We start from the raw sequence: 16,798 nt of genomic DNA, 5'->3' as shown, positions 1-16,798 counted from the left end.
CGCATACTTTGTCATCTTTCAGCATGTTGTGGGTAACCAAAATTGCGTTTATATTCTTACTTTTTTGCTTGAATAGTACTACAGACAGGAAAATGCTGGCATGCATGCTTAGAGTTGGTCCCTCTGGGGCAGTCACAGGAAGACTGGTGCATTTGCATTGCTTTCTTCAGCTGCCAGGTGTAGCAGCAGAGATAAACTCTAGTGAAACAGGCATGGCAGTGAGGGTGTTCTGTCTCCTTCCAGCTACCCATGGGCCAAGACTAAAACTCCAGTTACACAACTGCAATCCTCTTGCGTGGCGTAGGCTGTACCCTCTGGCTTGTACATGACAATAGACAGTCTCCCTTTCCAAATCTTTATATAGCCAGTGCTCTCTAGGTGCAGCAAGTATTGCCCTTCAATCAATATGCTGATTGAACTGAAAACAAAGAACCGATTCGACTCTAAACCATGAAAAAGGATCTGTAGGGACTTGCTCTCTCTAAGGAAGCGAAGATAGTGCCTCCCAGTGTTCCCAGCTTGCAGGGTACAGGGCCCAGGAGGAACTGTGGGCTCACATGCATGCAAAGCAATTGTCATGTGGCTGATTTTTCATTTCAGCTGTGAAACTGCTCCATTGTAAAGCTGTTTCATCAAGCAGGAGACAGCATTCTTCATTTCCCAACAAAAGAAGACCAATTTGTTTCGTTAGGCACAATTTACTCTTTCACATTTCTGGGCTTTGTTGTATCCTTACCTGACAATCTGAGAGTGCTTTTGATGTGAGAGCTAGCCAGGTTTGGAGCTGAGCCTTGAAAATCTCAGAGAGTATAAAGAGAATCTAACATTGTGTGGTATTCACCTTCTCTCCTCCCCATAAGGCACACAGTATCCCATCTTCTATAGTCTGCTGTGCTGGGGGCTGATCTTTCAAAGCTGTATTAATGCAGACTCTTTGCAGTGACTTTCATGAAGACTTTTCAGATTTAAGCCAATGCAACATGGATTAGAATATATCTTACATCGTGATACATAAGTAATGTATAAATTCCCTCCTACCAGTTTTGACCTCTTGAGTAGGTTGGCATCTAAGCATAATTCCAACTCCAAAGAGGCAAAAGCTGGATCATAAAAAGAAAGCTTCTTTACAAGGAAGCTCAAATAAGAGAACAGCATCCTGGCATGTGAGTTGCCCACCAGAAGTCATGAAGAGAACTAAAAGATGTCCTTCTTACTTCAGTCCTCCATAAGCTGCTGAACAAAGTCCACAAACTCATTTCATGGCTTACTCAGGTCGGGATCCATCTACTTTTCCCAGAGGTGATACAATGAGGATTGCTTAGAAACTGCCCTACTGTACAACTGGGAATGCCCAGGATATGAGAACAACTAATACTGGATACAAGACAGTTGGTCGAAGCCATTTCCTAAGCCATTACCAACAGACAAGTCGAGTATGTAGAACTGAATAACAAGAAGGGCTGAGGTCTGTCAGGGGAATTAGGGAATGGTATGAAGAATCACCAAGCCTCTCTCCTGCTCCAGAAACATTAAATATTAAGCATTAAAGATCATGCAGTTCTCTTTATCTGTTAGTTAGCCCTTTCCTTTCTTCCTCTCTTTTTTGTCCTGCCCTTAAATGAAGGGAAAAATCTCTGCATACGAGATGTCGTTGACTTTTTCTCGTGTTTGCACCAGGGAAGACATCCACAGATAATGTGATACAGCCATTGTAGTAAAATTCGAGGCAGATGATCATCACTGCACAAAAGTAGCATGGTCGGCACGCCTCGCAGTAGTAGCAGCCAAGCATGCTATGGCAACCAGCCAACCGACGACATTGGCTAGGAGCCAATTTGATTTATTTTTGGCAGCTTGACACTGTGTGCTACTGTGCCAGTCTTCAATCACAGAAACGATAAGAAATGACCTTTGAAAGCCAAGGGGACAACTTCTGGGAGAAGGGGATTGATGAAGCTGAAAGAGGATCTGTCCCCAGGCTGGCGGAGTACAGAAGTGGCAGATGTTTGGTAGCCCTCCCTCTTTCATGAATGACCAAACTATTGCAGCCATGCCAGCAACCACCAGTGCTGTGTTTGCTGGGGAAAGGCTGGAAGAAATGTTGAGGCATGTCTTTAAGCCTACAGAAGGAGTGAGTACCAAGAGAGAAACAAAGAGGCTTAAAGAGATGAGAGGGAGTAACAGGATGAAGATAGGAAAAAAGAGAACTTAGGCTTTCTATTAGGAAATATTTCCTACTTGTGGGATCTTTAATTTGGTGATGATGCTCTTCTATGGAAGATGCTTTGAAGCAAAAGCAGCTTCTTAGTATTCTGACCATTGTACTGTAGAGTGTATTTTAGAACACAGCCCAGCATCCTCAAAAAGATGGGCAAGAAGACCTATTTAATCTTTCTCCATTTCCTTCTTGCATGGCTCAGGGGGCACTTACCCAGCTGTTCGAGTTTGTGACTGGAAGGCTGATATCATCCCTGAATTGGAATTCAGAAAAAAAAAAATCTATATTCATTAACATTTTAAAGAGAATATCAGTTTAACTGTGGCCACACACCTTACATGTTTGCTTTCTGCAAACATTTGTAAGCTTGAGTATTACTGCATGCATATTGAATGAGTCTGAACAGATGCACATACTAGCCTTGAACGGTCAAATAATCACTAAAAGCTCATTTTTTAATATATATTTGATTGTAGATTTTATAACTTATTCCGTTGGCTAGATATTTACATAAGTAGCAGTATCATGTGCAAATGTGTATTAAATTGTAATGTTCCCACTTCGAGTGATGGTAAGGCCAACAAGACTATGAGGAAGATAGCTGCAAATAACTCAGAATACTGAATAGAAATAAACCATTCTTTGATTACCAATGATTGAAAACAGGTAAAATTAAGCAAATGAAATAGCCTGCTACTATAAATTTCCTATCTCCAACCATTAAAGCAGATTAATCTGAATAAAAATAGGATATTAATGCAAAACAGAATCACTATTCCTGTTTAGGAATAAGGCATTGCAGATCTTAAATAAGAGTTAATTTGCACTCATTATTCTGTGTACACAGAGCCCCAAAACACTGATTCGCTCTGTCCTATTTTTACCATTGATGTTTATACCTTTGCCCATGTATAAAAACAAGTACAGCATGCAGCATACCAGATTGGATTTCTCAAATCACAAAACATTTATTTTGCCACTCAACTCATCCCATAAAGTGAAAACAAAGAACTAGAGACCTGGATCACAAAAAGCCAACATGGCAGATGCAAGTTCAAGGCTTATCTCTAGAAACAGTTCAGGTGAAAGGAAGAAAAACAAGCATCTCTTTGTTATTACGTTCATTCAGCTTAGAGTCAAACCCTTCAGGACAGCTCCCCTTGTCCACACATTAAATCACAATTGTTTTGCATGAGCTCCTTTCTCGGTGCTTATCGGTAGTTTTAGATAAGTTCTTCCTTATCTTTCCACTTTGCAGAGTGGGTACAGAGTTACCTGAAGCCCTAAGCTACCTATGAAGATGGAAGTCTAATTAAAGTGCAGGAATTGTAATTTGTGACCAAAAAAAAGTAGCGGACCAAATGAAATGCAAAGAAACATTGGTAAATGTAAGATTGGATGTAGGGTCTCTATAGCATTTATATAAGGCTGTTTATGAACTTCAAGGTAATAAACCACATTTGTTCCTCAATGAGCTAATGAATGCAGAATGCCTTCTACAACTGAGTGTCTCATGAATGTGGAGGCCAGTTATGCTTGGCACTTCCTCTTGATTGAGTTTCACATGGTGCCTACTTCTGATGTAAACTTTCTTTTATTTATCTTTCTTTGATAATGTAAGGAAGGTAAGGAACAAGAGCAAAAGCATCCCCAGGCCTTTGACATATTTTCTACCAGTCTCAGTATTGTAATTCAAAAACAGCTCTTCTTTATGGTTTGTAAACACTATGCCACTGTCAAAAATGCTTACTTTTGCCTCTCAAAACTTTCACTTCTTCCCAGGGGAACTAGTTAAACAGACTTGCAGCTTGGTCAGGAGCAAAGAATTGAAAATACCTCCTAGAGCGATCGTTTGTATTCAACTCTCTCTTCTGTCCTCATTCACAGAGCTGTCAGGGCCTTTAAGCTTCCCTTTCCCTACCTGATCCCATTATCATGTGGGTCTAACCCAGCTGACACATGTCTAAAAGATTCATGCAAGTGATATGCATGGCTGTCATAGGCTGGTCTGAGTAGAGAGGCTAAAAGTAGTACTGGTTTGGATGAAAGTGATGCTGACAATATGTTCCTTACGAGGATGGAGTTGTACCAACAATCTCACCCATTCACAGGCAGATGAGAAAAAGACCCTGTTGGCTCCTTCTTTACCATCCCACCAGGAAGGATGAATGGCCGCCTGCAGTATGAGAGGGCTTTTACCTTGTGAGATTTCCCGCTCTAGCTGGCAGTCTCCAGTGAGCTGATATCAGCTTGGGCTGTTTTGTTACCCCACTGGAGCTGCGTGTTGGTGTGACTTGGGAAGTTCACCTCCCTTTTTAGTGTATGCAGAGCCTGGGAGCTCTCCAGGCTCCTCCAAGCCCCACAGTTGACTGGCTCCACAAAAAAAAGGCCTAAATGGCACCTCCACCTAGAGGAGCAAGAGCCTCAAGAAGAGATGCAGTTTTTCCAAAAGCTGCTGGGAAGCAGAGGAAAGGGTGTTAAGCAAGAGCATGCACATCCCCTGCCCCTAAAATGGATTCCCTTGTTAACCCTCATTCTGATTCCTCTGCTGACCCTTGTTGGCCAGCCTCAGATGCATCCCCAAGATACCTAGGGAGGCATCCATTTCCGGAGAGGCCCACTCCCTGCCGAGGCATTCACTCACCTGTCTTCTCTTCGGTTTGGCTGCTCTCCACTGTCTCCATTTGGGGTTGCGCTGTTGCCTTGGCAGTAGCATCCTCTGCGGCAGGGGTGGTGGTGGCAGTGGTGTCAGCAGCAGGCACGTCGGCTTGTTTAGGCTCCTCTTTGTCTTGGGCTTCGTCAGCCTTCAAGGACGGCGAGTTATCAGTGGAAGCTTTAGTGGCACTTTCCGTTTCGGCGGCGGCGGCAGCAGCAGACTTTTCCTCCGAGGAGGCAGCAGGAGTGGCAGCCTGTGGGGCTGGCTGCTCTGAGCCCGTGTCAGCGGCTCCGTCTCCTTTTTTCTCCTCCGCTGGCGCGCTGCTGTCTTTGCTGGCCTCCTCCAGCTGGGCACTGTCAGCGGCAGCAGCCTCTGTGGCAGCGGGAGCCTCGCTCTCTTTGTTCTCGGCCGCTCCACCAGCAGGGCCTTCGTCCTTCTTGTCGGCGGCCTCGCTCTCAGATGCCGGGGCATCCCCCTTCTTCTCTCCCTTGAGCTTTTTCCTTGTTATGTGTCCGCGGAAGCTGGCCTGGATTTTGGTGGCTGCCTTATGAGCTTTATCTTCTGGTTTGATGCCATCTTGCTCAATCTTTTGGTCCCCATCCTCATTTTTTTCAACCTTGGAGAAAGAACAAGGGAGGAAGGCAGAGGAGAAAACAGGTAGATAAGTTAAGACTTCTTCTGGTGTAGCCCAGGCTCTCGTTTAATTTGGAGTGTCCCACCTTCCCCTCCTCCTAACAGGTGACAAGTTTTGAAGCAGCCTTTCGATTTGGCAAGGCTTTGAAGCCAGGTGGCTCTAATTTCATCCTAGGGCTGAACAGACACAGGGCTTTTGTAACAGGAATTTAAAGCACCTCATCATCTCTGTCAGCAACACTGAGAGCACCTTGGCTGCGTGGAAAGGCTTGCACCAGCTGGGTTGTCACTATTGCCATGATTTATTTTCCCATCCATTTTGAAATTTACCAGTCTTTTTCCCCCAGTCATTTTCAAAACACTCTCCAAGGGCAAATTTCACCGTCTTTCCAAATCCACCTATGTCTTCAAGTCTTTGTTCCCTTTTAATGATACCTTGTTTCACAGGTGTGTGACTCTAATGACACCAAGTGCTTTGTGCTTTATAGCTTTTCGGTTCAGGATTGCCCATAGAGAATAGTACCGCTACCCACCCTAGGCAGATGCATGCTGCCAGACACACACAGATACACGCCTCACAAATGCCCTGTCTGCAAGCACTTCAAGCACTTTTTCTCTGCTCCCCATTCATGGTTTCAATGAAGGAGTAATAGGCAGATAGATATCAGTATTTCCCATTCCAGCAGATGATTATTATTTCTCTATTGGGTGGAATTCAGCCTTACAACACAGAACAGACATTCCCCATGTTTTTTAGACTTAAGACATGCATTAAAGTCCTAAATGGGACCAAAACAGAGCCTGTGCTTCATGCTGTCTGCTGCAGACAGATAATGCTCCACTTGCAAACTCCCACTGAAAGTACAGGACATCTCATGCTTCAGCCCAGTAATTTAGCAGCTCTTGGGCAAGTAGCAGCTCAGCTGCATATTGATGAAAGGACACCGTTCTATTAATATTCCCAATGGGAAGCATTCAAAAGAGCCACTCTGAAGCAGAGGCACTGGCCTCTTTGCTGTCTGCACCTGGTTTCCAGCGCTGGCTCAGGTCACAAAAGAAAGAAAACGAGCTGGCTGAGAAAGATAGCAAGCATTTTTTCTTGTGTGGGAAGAGGAAACCGCTCCTTAGGCCACTGCAACTGAGAGATGCCATATGGGGAAAGGCCTGGGACCAGAAGAGCAGAGAGAGGACATAGTCTATCAACACACTTATAAAGAGTGCAGCAGGAATAAGGGAGAAGGAGATGCTGCATTATGCACACATGGCACTGGAAATGCCCTGCATGTGAAGAGGGTGGCCGCTGATGGGACAAACTGGCAGCAGTCACTGGGAAACAGACTGGAGGCGGTCGTTCCCCCTGCAGGGTGCAAGCACCGATGTGAGACAGGGTCAGTCACCCACGTGTGGGCAAAGCCATGCCAGTGAGCCAAACGCGTGGCCGCCAGCATGCCAGAGGTGGTACCCACCATATCCAGTTGGGGCCACCGGTTGGGACAGGGTCCCCTGCCCTGGCACTGGTGCCCAGGCAGGATCATTCCCCAGGTAAACAGGGATGATCTTAAGTGGGTACAGTGACCAAAGAACGAGCAACCCCAAATCATGAAAGAAAAGAGCTGCTCCACACATCTGAGGATGGTCTGAACACTCTAGGACGTAAACCTGGCAGCAAAATTAGTTATCAGCATGTTTATGTAGGGGGTGAATGAAAGAGCCTATGAATAAATGCACAACTGATATTAATGCACACAGTTTGGCATAAGAGGTTATGTTCCTGCTGGCATCTGGGAACAAAATGGTGGCTGTAGCTGTCAGAGGGGCAGAGCTGAGCAGTTACAGCTGCGCTTCCCCAAGTACACTAAGTGGTGTGGTCTGGAAAGTGGGCTTTTGTGTTCATGGCAGCTCATCAGGCAGCAGGGGATGGTTATGTGTAAGGACGATGCATGTTGTAACCATTTACGTGTGTCTTTTGCTTGTATAGCTAATGTTGCACCGTGTTATTCAGCATCTGGGGGAAGCTCTTCAACCTCATTTCAGCACAAGGGGATGAAAGCAAATCCAAAGTAGTTTTAAACTAGCATGTTTGGGGAAGAGCTGTGATCCAGACAAGTTATGCAAAGTCCTGCACAGGTTCATCTACCCTGCTCCTTACGCAAGTTTTGCAGTTCGCACTAAGTCCTGAATCACCGTGGCAACATTATGGACTAGCCTGCTTATGGAGAGCTTGAATATGTCTGCATTACACTGAAGCCACAGCAATATGGGCATAGACTAGGTATTTCATTCTAGCATCAGGTAACACTTGGATGCCCTAGCTTTGACTCTCTTTCACTAAGGTCTGTGGCCAATTTCAAACAGCGGCAGGAGTGGGAGGCTGGAAAGATACCTACAAGACACTAGAAGTCCAGTACTATATATCTGATTCCTCCAAAACCACTAGTGATCATGACAAAATTGTTAATCTTGGAACAAAAGATGAAACCAAAAGATGAAGGGAGAGTTCTCTTGCCACTAGCCTTGCTGCTCTCACATCTCAGGTACCTTCTGAACCAACCAGGACAGCTCTGATGAAATGTGACCTGTTGCATGCCTTGGTGACTTCTTCCCCTGGAGTTACCCTGTTATCTGGGCATTGTAACCCTGCAAGGTCTTCTCTCCTTCCTGCTGCTAGCAGGAGCAGGAACCAGGGGAACCATAGGGTGGGCTCTCCTCCTCTTCTGACAGATGACATCCTGGAGAGCTGTAACTCTGCTGCCCTGCAGGGCTCACCTTTACCTGGCAGGGTAAGGAGAGCGCTTTTTCTCTCCGAGGATGTCAGAATGAAAGCTCTCACCCACACCTACTGCATTACAGAGCTAAAAGGCTCTCTTGCTATTCTGATGACATCATTGTCCTCTTATCCCAGTTGGGATGACATCAAGTTTGAGTCCTTGCCAGATCGCAAGGTTCACGGTTGCAAAATATATTTCCAATGGGGCACTTTCAGCATCAATTCAGATATAAAAGATAAGGAATACAAGGCTGGGGCAGAGATGGGGTTTAAGGTCATGAATGACAGAAATGTACTAACAGTGTGTCTGTGCCAGCTTGGATGGCTCTTAGTGGACCTCAGGAATCCCATTTCTATTCAGGTTTTCCCCACTGAAGCACCCTGAGCATTTGAAATGACTTATTTTCAGGCTACTGGCCTGCAGCTACTTCTGGGGTAGGACACGATATCTATCTGGTATGTATGTCATGTTGTGTAACAATGGGTTGGGTGAGAAACAGATTGTTCAGAGGGAATCTTCTGTTCTCACAGAAAGAGACAAGGGCTCTTCATCTGTGGATTATGCACACAACAGATAAACCTTAATTAAGGAAGCTGCTCAGAAATAACCTGTATACAATGAAGCTCCTGGAAAGCAATTTATCTTCCTTGGAAAGCTAAAAGGGTGAGTCAGCCTTGCCAGGATGTATTCAAAAGCATCACAGTGGAAAACAAGAAATCTCTCTGTCTTATCTATCTGCCATGCGTGTATGACAACTTGGTCATAGTATTGTGACTTCTGGTATAAAAGTGGCTATTATTATTCATGTTTGTACAGAATATAGAGCCCCCAGCCAAAAATCAGATCCGGTAAGGATAAGTTTCATATATTGTTATTTGATTACAAACCCCTTTCATCTACACATTTATGTGTAAAGGAAACTCACACTAGTACTTAATATTGAAATATTCATGATTTTTTAAGTGTGCCTGCAATGTATTCTCATTCTGCATGGAGAAAATGTCCTGTTTCTTTTAGTGTGAAACAAATCATAGATCTTTCAGTGGTAGGACTTGAATACACTGAGGCTGGATGATACATAGCTATATGAATGTAATAAGGGATATACATAGTCAAACACATCCTTTTTCATTTGGACTTCTCCGCATACCCACTGAAGCCAATGGGGAAAGCTTCGCCCTCATGAAATGCACTGCTACGCTTTTATGTCGCTATCTACACAGCCCACATCATCTTTCCGATCTGAGAGGGATGATCCTCTCACCGTCTCCATCTGCTTGTCTGCCACACCTCCAGGTTTCTAGGACATCCCTTCCCAGGCAGACTGTTCCTGCGAGTGAGACTTTCCTTGCTGTCACATAGCTCAGATTAGGAGATGAGAAATGAATGTGGAGGACACAGATAGGGAAGAGGTTAGTTCTTAGGTAACAGGAATGTGGAAATTGCATTGACCCATGGCCCCAAGATTTCTAATTTGGCCACCTTACTACCTTCCATCTCCAAAAGCAAAGCTTACAGAGGCATCAAAACATGACAAAGAGTGAAGAAGGCATTGCTTTAACCTCTAGGCCCATCTAAACACCCCACATGCTGGTATGGCAAGAAAGGTGAAATGGAGAAATCAGATGTTTTCCACATCAGTGTATTTACAGCCACACATAGGCAAAGCAAGAAAGGAGGAAACTGTGTTTCTGTCTTTGCTTGCCATTTATCCATTTCTCTCTTGTGGTGCACCTCATGGCCTGGCATCAGAGGGGCTGATTTGTGTTTGAGAAGAGCAGATAGAGCAATGAACTGTAACCACAGAGGAAGGACAGAAAAACAATCATGTAGCTCTGTGTTTTGGATGATGGGTTGGAGAGAGACCCTCATATTAAGAAAAAAATGACATTTCCGTGACACCTGCACTAAGGTGTGTGTGGAAACCTTTCCTTCCGCTGACTAGGTAAAGTAGTGCTGAATCAACTAACCACCCGGGGTATCTGTGGGGTTAAGGTACATCTCAAACCATACTCTAATCTTGGCTAGAACACAACGTATGTTTGACTGATGTCATTCAAGGTCACTTGGGCCCAGACTCACAACGAAATTTAGGCACCTGATTCTCACTGATTTCACAAGACTGAGTCACCTCAAAGCTTTTGTGGGCTTGGCTCAGTGACCTGATTTGTCTCAGAGACAGCATTTAAGGAGCAAAATGCATTACTAAAAAAGACCAGCTGTCTTCCCAGAAGGAGTGAAGCATGGACGCATGAGAGAGAAAAGACTTTCACGCCTTGTGAAGTGAGGAAGCAATTTAGCACAGAGAACAGCTTTTTTTAACCCAGTTAAATGGTGTGAAGACACCTGGCTAGAGGATGGCACCTCTCAGTACAACCTGTCTGCGAGGTGAGGAAACAAACAGAGTTCCTTTTTTTCCCAGGCTGGCTATGGTAATGGTGGGAAAAACACCCTTGAGAGAGAAAAGGTTAATTCATGTCTCCAAAGGCTTATGCAGGATGGTTCCCCAGTGTGTAACTAGCAGGGTATCAGCTCTCTAGTTTCAAATCCTCTAGCAATGATCAAGTTTCCATCCTTTTTTCTATGAGATCCTTTCACACGTGAAATTTCCACTCTGTTTTACGGTACCTGGAATGGAACAGGCTAATGATGGTCAGGCACTTGGGTGGATGTTATGCTTATGTGTATGAGAAGAGAGGTGGAAAATAACCTAAATTAGACCCATCTAGGTATTTTCAGTGTGCTTTCTCAATAAATCCATTACACATTCCTCACTTGTTTTTTGAATCTCTCTTGCATTTGTCACTCTGTCAAGCTGGTGGTGAACCACAGTGTCATCTACTACCTTGAAGCACTAACTACTCCAGTAGTTAAATGGAGAAAGGAATCAGTAATGCCTACACTGCCTCTGCAGGCTGGGCCAGAGAAAGAAGAGCCTTGCACATGCAGCTGATGCAAAGTGGCTCATGTCCAGGACTTGCTTTGGGTCTCATCTGGGCTCTGTGTAGCATGCCTGTGGTCGTGGGGCACAGGATGTATCCACTCATCTTTCTGCTCAAAAACCCAGAGACAGGACTGAGTTACAGCCCACCAGAGTGGTGCTTTTACATCGTAGATGTCAAGGGCATGTGTTTACCCTGGGGTAAGGCCTAAGTGCGTGAAGACACTTGAGAGCACAAGGTCTGTGTGGACTGTACTGAAGGTCTTGTGTGCTTGGCATGATCAACATCTATGCTTCAGGATCAACAGATTTGCTTCAGGTTGGATTTTGGCACATACTGTGCTGTCAGCTGTGCCTGGTCTCCTTTTTGGAGGAAAATACTTGTTTTGCTCCAGAAGGAGACAGAGTAGATGTTCAGATAAAGGGGCTGAAGCATGGGAATGAAGCAGGAAGGTGTCAAAGCAAACAGTGTAAATTCTCTTTTAAAATAGACCATGATGAAGAAATTCATCAAAAGGGTGAAAAAAATCATTTGAACTATGCTTTGGTTAGAAAAGCCCATTCATAGAAAATGAGATTTCTGCTGCAGATGTGCTTAGACAGACAAAAACTTGGATGTCACTGGACTATAGAGAAGTTTCATCCAGACTCAGACTGTGGTTTGGGTGGTCCCATTCTGGGTGGTTCTGGCAAGGATGGTTGCTGCTATGGGAATTATTTTAAAGCATCACCTTCACACTCTGAATCCCTGCATACTCTGCTGACCATGAATAGGCAATGAAATCCTGAATTATCTCCCTCCCTCCCCACCTTTTCTCTCTCGCTCTCTCTCTTCCTCTTTTCATGTTCAGTTTTAGCCTCCACAAAAATGTTCAGGGATTTGTTGTTGATCTCTGATGGCCCACAGCGCCCGTCTCCCAGTGAGGGCTGGACACATTTCCTTCTGCTCTAGCCATAGCCAAGGGCCAGAGGGTAATTTACAGCTCCGAGTTGCTTCCCTGAGATTTCATGCAGGCAGCTGCCAAGCCTTCCCAGAGCCCAGGGTTACGCTTTGTCTCTGGAGCCACTTCCACATGAAGCAGCAGCTCTTACCCCATCCCCTCTGTGGGAACACAGGTCTGCACGCAGCTCCGGTGGTGGGAAATGTCCCTACTTCTCTCCAGCCTCAATAAACTGCAGGCAGAGATACTGCAAGCCCTTCCATTGCTGTTCTCTGGGGTTAATTTGACCTTTCCTGGGTTGCACCTCAGAATTGTGAGGCATTTTGTGCTGGGACCATCAGTCCATGAGCAGCTAGGCTGGGGCCCTATCACTAGTTCAGAGCCTACTGGCGCTCCCTGATGCTTTGTCCAGGGTTTTTGCAGCCAGCAGAGTAACCATGAAAGCCTCAGCCCCAGGACCATCCAGTCTCTAAACCTGCTTTTTAACCTGCCTGTTAGCCTTGGATTTCTTCTGGTACTTCCTGCTGGCAGCAACTAACCCTAATGGCATGAAATCACTCAACCTAGTGACGAGGGAGAGCAGAGCATCAAGTAGGTTCCTCCCTGCTTGATGATAACCATGGGGCTGTATTCTTTCCTTTTTTATTATTATTATTTTAATTTATTTCATTGGGAATGAGGGCAATTATCTTCTAAGAAAGCACTTATAGGTTTGTTAAAGTCAGGCAAACATCTCCAGCAACTAGGGAAAACAAAGTGCAGATTAATTCCCAGTGGCTTGGGAAACTGCTTGCAGGGTGGGCTCTGCTCTTGCAGCAGTGACCTCCCCTCCCAGCACAGCCCCAGGCCTTGCCACTCTGCAGGTGAGCAGTGACGGGGAGGTGTGGGGATGAAACCCTAAGTGCATAGAGGAGGCTCTGCAAAGACTGGTCTGGTAAGGGGGAAGGCTGGAGGAGTGAGATGGCAGAGCTCAAGGCAGAGATGGAAAGGAATGAGATTGGAGGAGTAGGAACAACACAGGAACCAAATGAGGAGAAAAGGAAAGGCAGGGAAGAGGTAAAAGCTAGCCAAAGCCAAGCCACTGAATGAAGAGAGGAAAATAAGTAACAGGCACACTGAGAGGGGTGCAGTAAAGAGGAAGGGGGAGTGCAGGTGAGATGGAGAAAAAAAATCACTGATCCACATCCTAAGGCCATGACAGTGAGAAATACCCAGAGAAAATGGGCAGCTAAATAGCTGAGCAGGGTCTCCTGGAGCAGATCGGCATGACTGTCTGTGCCACAGCGGAAAGAAGTGCTGGCAGTGCTTTCTCTGGCACATGCCACCTTGCTGCACAGCCCTGGCTGTCACTTCCATGGCACAGGGCTAGCAGTGGTCCTGGGACTCTCCACGGGCTTCTCTCCAGGAGCAGCCAGGTTATTCCTGCGAGCAACAGTGCCCTGTTGGGGAGCTGGCCCTGTCCATAAGCAGAGTGATTGGGTTGATGTCTGACAGACCTGGACAGAGACTCTCCTGCTCCCTCCCCTTCCTGGACAGTGGAGGAGGGAAATGAGATGGAGCAGCATCTCTACAGTGGCAGGGAGATACAGGAGAGGAAATCCGGGTGAGGAGTGAAGGGTGTTCAGGTCCCAGGTCCTTCACTCATAGCTCTGTGTCACCGTACTTGAAAAGCACAGAGGGCAATGCTTACTCTGCTCTTGAAATCTGATGTTTTGCTGCGGTGTTGCAGGGGAGGCAAGGTGATCTCATGAATATCCTGTTCATTCAGTACAGACCACCCTATCAACCATGCTCGTGTCAACCAACGTTTCCTTAGGAAAATGCTGGTGGCTGTGCAACAGCCTCCACTGCCTTCCCATGGTGCTTCACACTGAACCGCCCTACAATGAAATTGTATTTCAACCAGACCTTGCATCCCTCACCACTTTACACCTAGCACCTGCACAAAGCAGGAAAGGTCTCTCTCCTCCTGGACTGCACTTACTGCTAGGTGAAAGCCTGCAGCTGCTACCTGTGCCCACAGCCACAAACAGCAGATTAACTTGGGGCTGGGCGGACAGGGGTGCCGCACCTCACTGAAATTACAGGGTGACCTGAAGAAGTCACAACCAGGATTCTTGATCAAGATCTGGCAAGGACAGTAAAGTTAGAGTTGCCTTCTTACTCTTCATTATTCTCCCCGGTCAGACCTTCATCATTTGTTTTTCCAACCTCCTGAAAGAGAGCCTAACCCACAGCACCACCTTCAGCCAACAGCTTCCCCTCTCCCCAGGGAGCAGAGAACAACCTTTCAAACCACCAGAGCTGCTTGCAGCACAACCAAGCAACCAGGCTTGCAGGTCTCCTACATAACTTGACAAACCAGCTCTAAAACGGCTCAGCCTAAAATACCTCACTCATAATCTCTTAAGCTTTTTTCTTTTCCAGATAGACCAATCCCACACACTCACTGCAGAGCTGAACCATGTGTATCAGGATCTTGTATCCTCAGAGATCCCCAAAGAGAATGAATCCACAGTAAAGACTGCTGCCCATTGGTATAGATTCCATCTCCTTACAGGGGCAGCTTTTTTTTTTTTTTTTTCCTCAGCTTCTGGTTCTGAAGAGTTCAATGGGTCTCGGTGGCCCTGCCTCTCCTTCCCAGCCAGGACTGGCTCTGCCGGCTCAGCTTCTTGCTCTGTGGTGTTGCCTGACCTTGCTAACACCAGCCCTGGCACCACTAGGACTGGGGTCAGCCTTGTTGCTGAAGGCAGAGAATGACAGCTTTGAGCTCTGGCTCTGATCTTCACAGCAGCTCAGTTCAGTGATTTGTGTTGTGGCTCTTTGTGCCCATCTGGGCTTGCCTGACCCAGAGATTGCCATCAGGCATATGGATTTACTTTTGCCTCTGGCTTGCCCTGGCCTTTCCCTCTACCCACCCTCACTTCAGCGGTACCACTGGTGCTGATGGTGGCCCCACAGATGATCTGCAGGGCACGAAACAGGGCTCTCATGACATCACGCGTATGGACTCACTACAAGCAATGGGCAAGACATGGTCACCTCTTATAGATCTGAATTTTTCACAGCAGCAGCATGTCTTGGATGTCAGAGACCTTACAGAAAACTTTCTGTGAAATTACTCTTGGCCTACTTTTTTTTTTTTCCCCTTCCTTGTATGTGTTTAATGTGCAAGCAGAGGCAGAGAAAGGAGAGAGGTCCCCTATCTCCTTCATTCTTAATCTCACCTTTGTTAAGTTAAATTACCCTTGAGATATCACATAGAGGAATAGGTCCGTGGGCCCACTATGAGCTCTGGGATACTGCTGGCACAGCAAACCGTGAGAAAACCTAGGCCTTATCTCTCTGTTCCTCCTATCCTGAAGTTTCTACAGCTTATTAACAAACAATTGCACTGAGATCTTACTGGAATTTCAAGGCCAAATGCAATGTTGGATGGTTAAAGTGGGGGCGTAATTCCATTGATTTCAACATCATTTTCACCAGGGGTAATTTTCACAAGACCTCTGTGGTCTGCTGCTCCAAGCGACTGGGGAGAGAGGACATTGTTATGTTCCAAAAGGACTCTGAATCTAATTGAATTAGCATTCCTAGTGTTGCAAGAGTCTCAAATGCATGGTGTTGTAGCAAGACAAAGGATTGTGCAATATTTAAGCTGTGCTCTTATCTATTCCCTCCTGCCAGTGCAGGATAAGAACATCCTGAAAGGAGGCAAGAGTGTCTGTCAGAACCTGAAAAGGTCTCCAGGGGGTGCCTGTATGACACAGCTCAAGAACCTGGGCTTGTCTGTCTGAGACCACGCACCGTTTGTGCTGCTTCTGTGTGTTCCAGGGGGCGTAAAGCTGATGAACCAAGCCCATGATTGCAGCTGTCACTGCTGAGTGGCAGAGCGCCCAAGGCTTAATGCTGGGCCTTACCCCTCTCCCATCCTTCAGGTAGGACTGTCACCAGAGCACAGGCACGGCTTTGATTGGAATGATCCTTTGGGGCCACAGGCAGCTGAACGTGAGGCTGAGCAGCCTCAGGGCTTAATCACTTATTCTAGAGACTGGCACTGAGCTATGGGAAATGCGCATGTGGCTTCAAGCCATTTTGTTTCCTACTTTGCTTCTCTGCTGTATACAACTCTACTGAAAAACGGGAAGGGGGGATGCAAGCCTGCAGTGCATGCTGAGATAGACCCTTTGTGGACACTGCTAAGTTAGTGCTATAAAAACCTCCAGCCAAAAGGAACATTTTGAATAGATGTGAATAGATGTTGAAAAAAAAAAAAAAGCCTGAAGTGTTTGGAATCACCTCTCCTAAGGGCTAGTATATCACAGACACATGTAATTGTCACTCAGAGGTTCCTCTAAGCTTCCTGCTGTAGGTGAGCTCTTTTGTCTTTCCAGTTTTTCACTGCCTGGGCATTTCATCTTTAAGTTGTTATTATAAAAGGGATTCAAACAGCCTTACACATCTTGGTCCTAAAGTCTTCTGGCTTTTTTCCATTCTTCAGTCAGGAAGCATGGCAGGAGCCTCGATGCACCGTGCATGGCAATGTGTTTTCCCCAGGCACCCAGTTTAGATCACTGTATCTGGTGCATCTGTAATGCAACCTTACTGTACATCCAGGCACCCCTGGAGCTCTCCCTGTGGAAA

General features: G+C 46.0%; 2 protein-coding genes across 3 annotated transcripts in view; one reads left to right on the top strand and one right to left on the bottom strand.

The window, feature by feature from the left end:
- The window catches only part of LOC308188312 (uncharacterized protein), a 111,587-nt gene that overhangs the window by 17,203 nt on the left and 77,586 nt on the right, over positions 1–16,798 (top strand). The window lies entirely within an intron of this gene.
- GAP43 (growth associated protein 43) overlaps positions 1–16,798 on the bottom strand; it is a 55,188-nt gene that overhangs the window by 17,996 nt on the left and 20,394 nt on the right. Inside the window, exon 2 of the mRNA XM_080577182.1 lies at positions 4,863–5,490. Coding sequence (XP_080433308.1) covers positions 4,863–5,490 — 628 coding nt within the window. The remainder of the gene's footprint in view (positions 1–4,862; positions 5,491–16,798) is intronic.

This window comes from Anser brachyrhynchus, assembly GCF_964034855.1.
Source record: "Anser brachyrhynchus genome assembly, chromosome: 1".
Classification (NCBI taxonomy): domain Eukaryota; kingdom Metazoa; phylum Chordata; class Aves; order Anseriformes; family Anatidae; genus Anser; species Anser brachyrhynchus.
The sequence above is the reverse complement of the archived record's forward strand: the minus strand, read 5'-3'. Positions and strand labels throughout refer to the sequence as shown.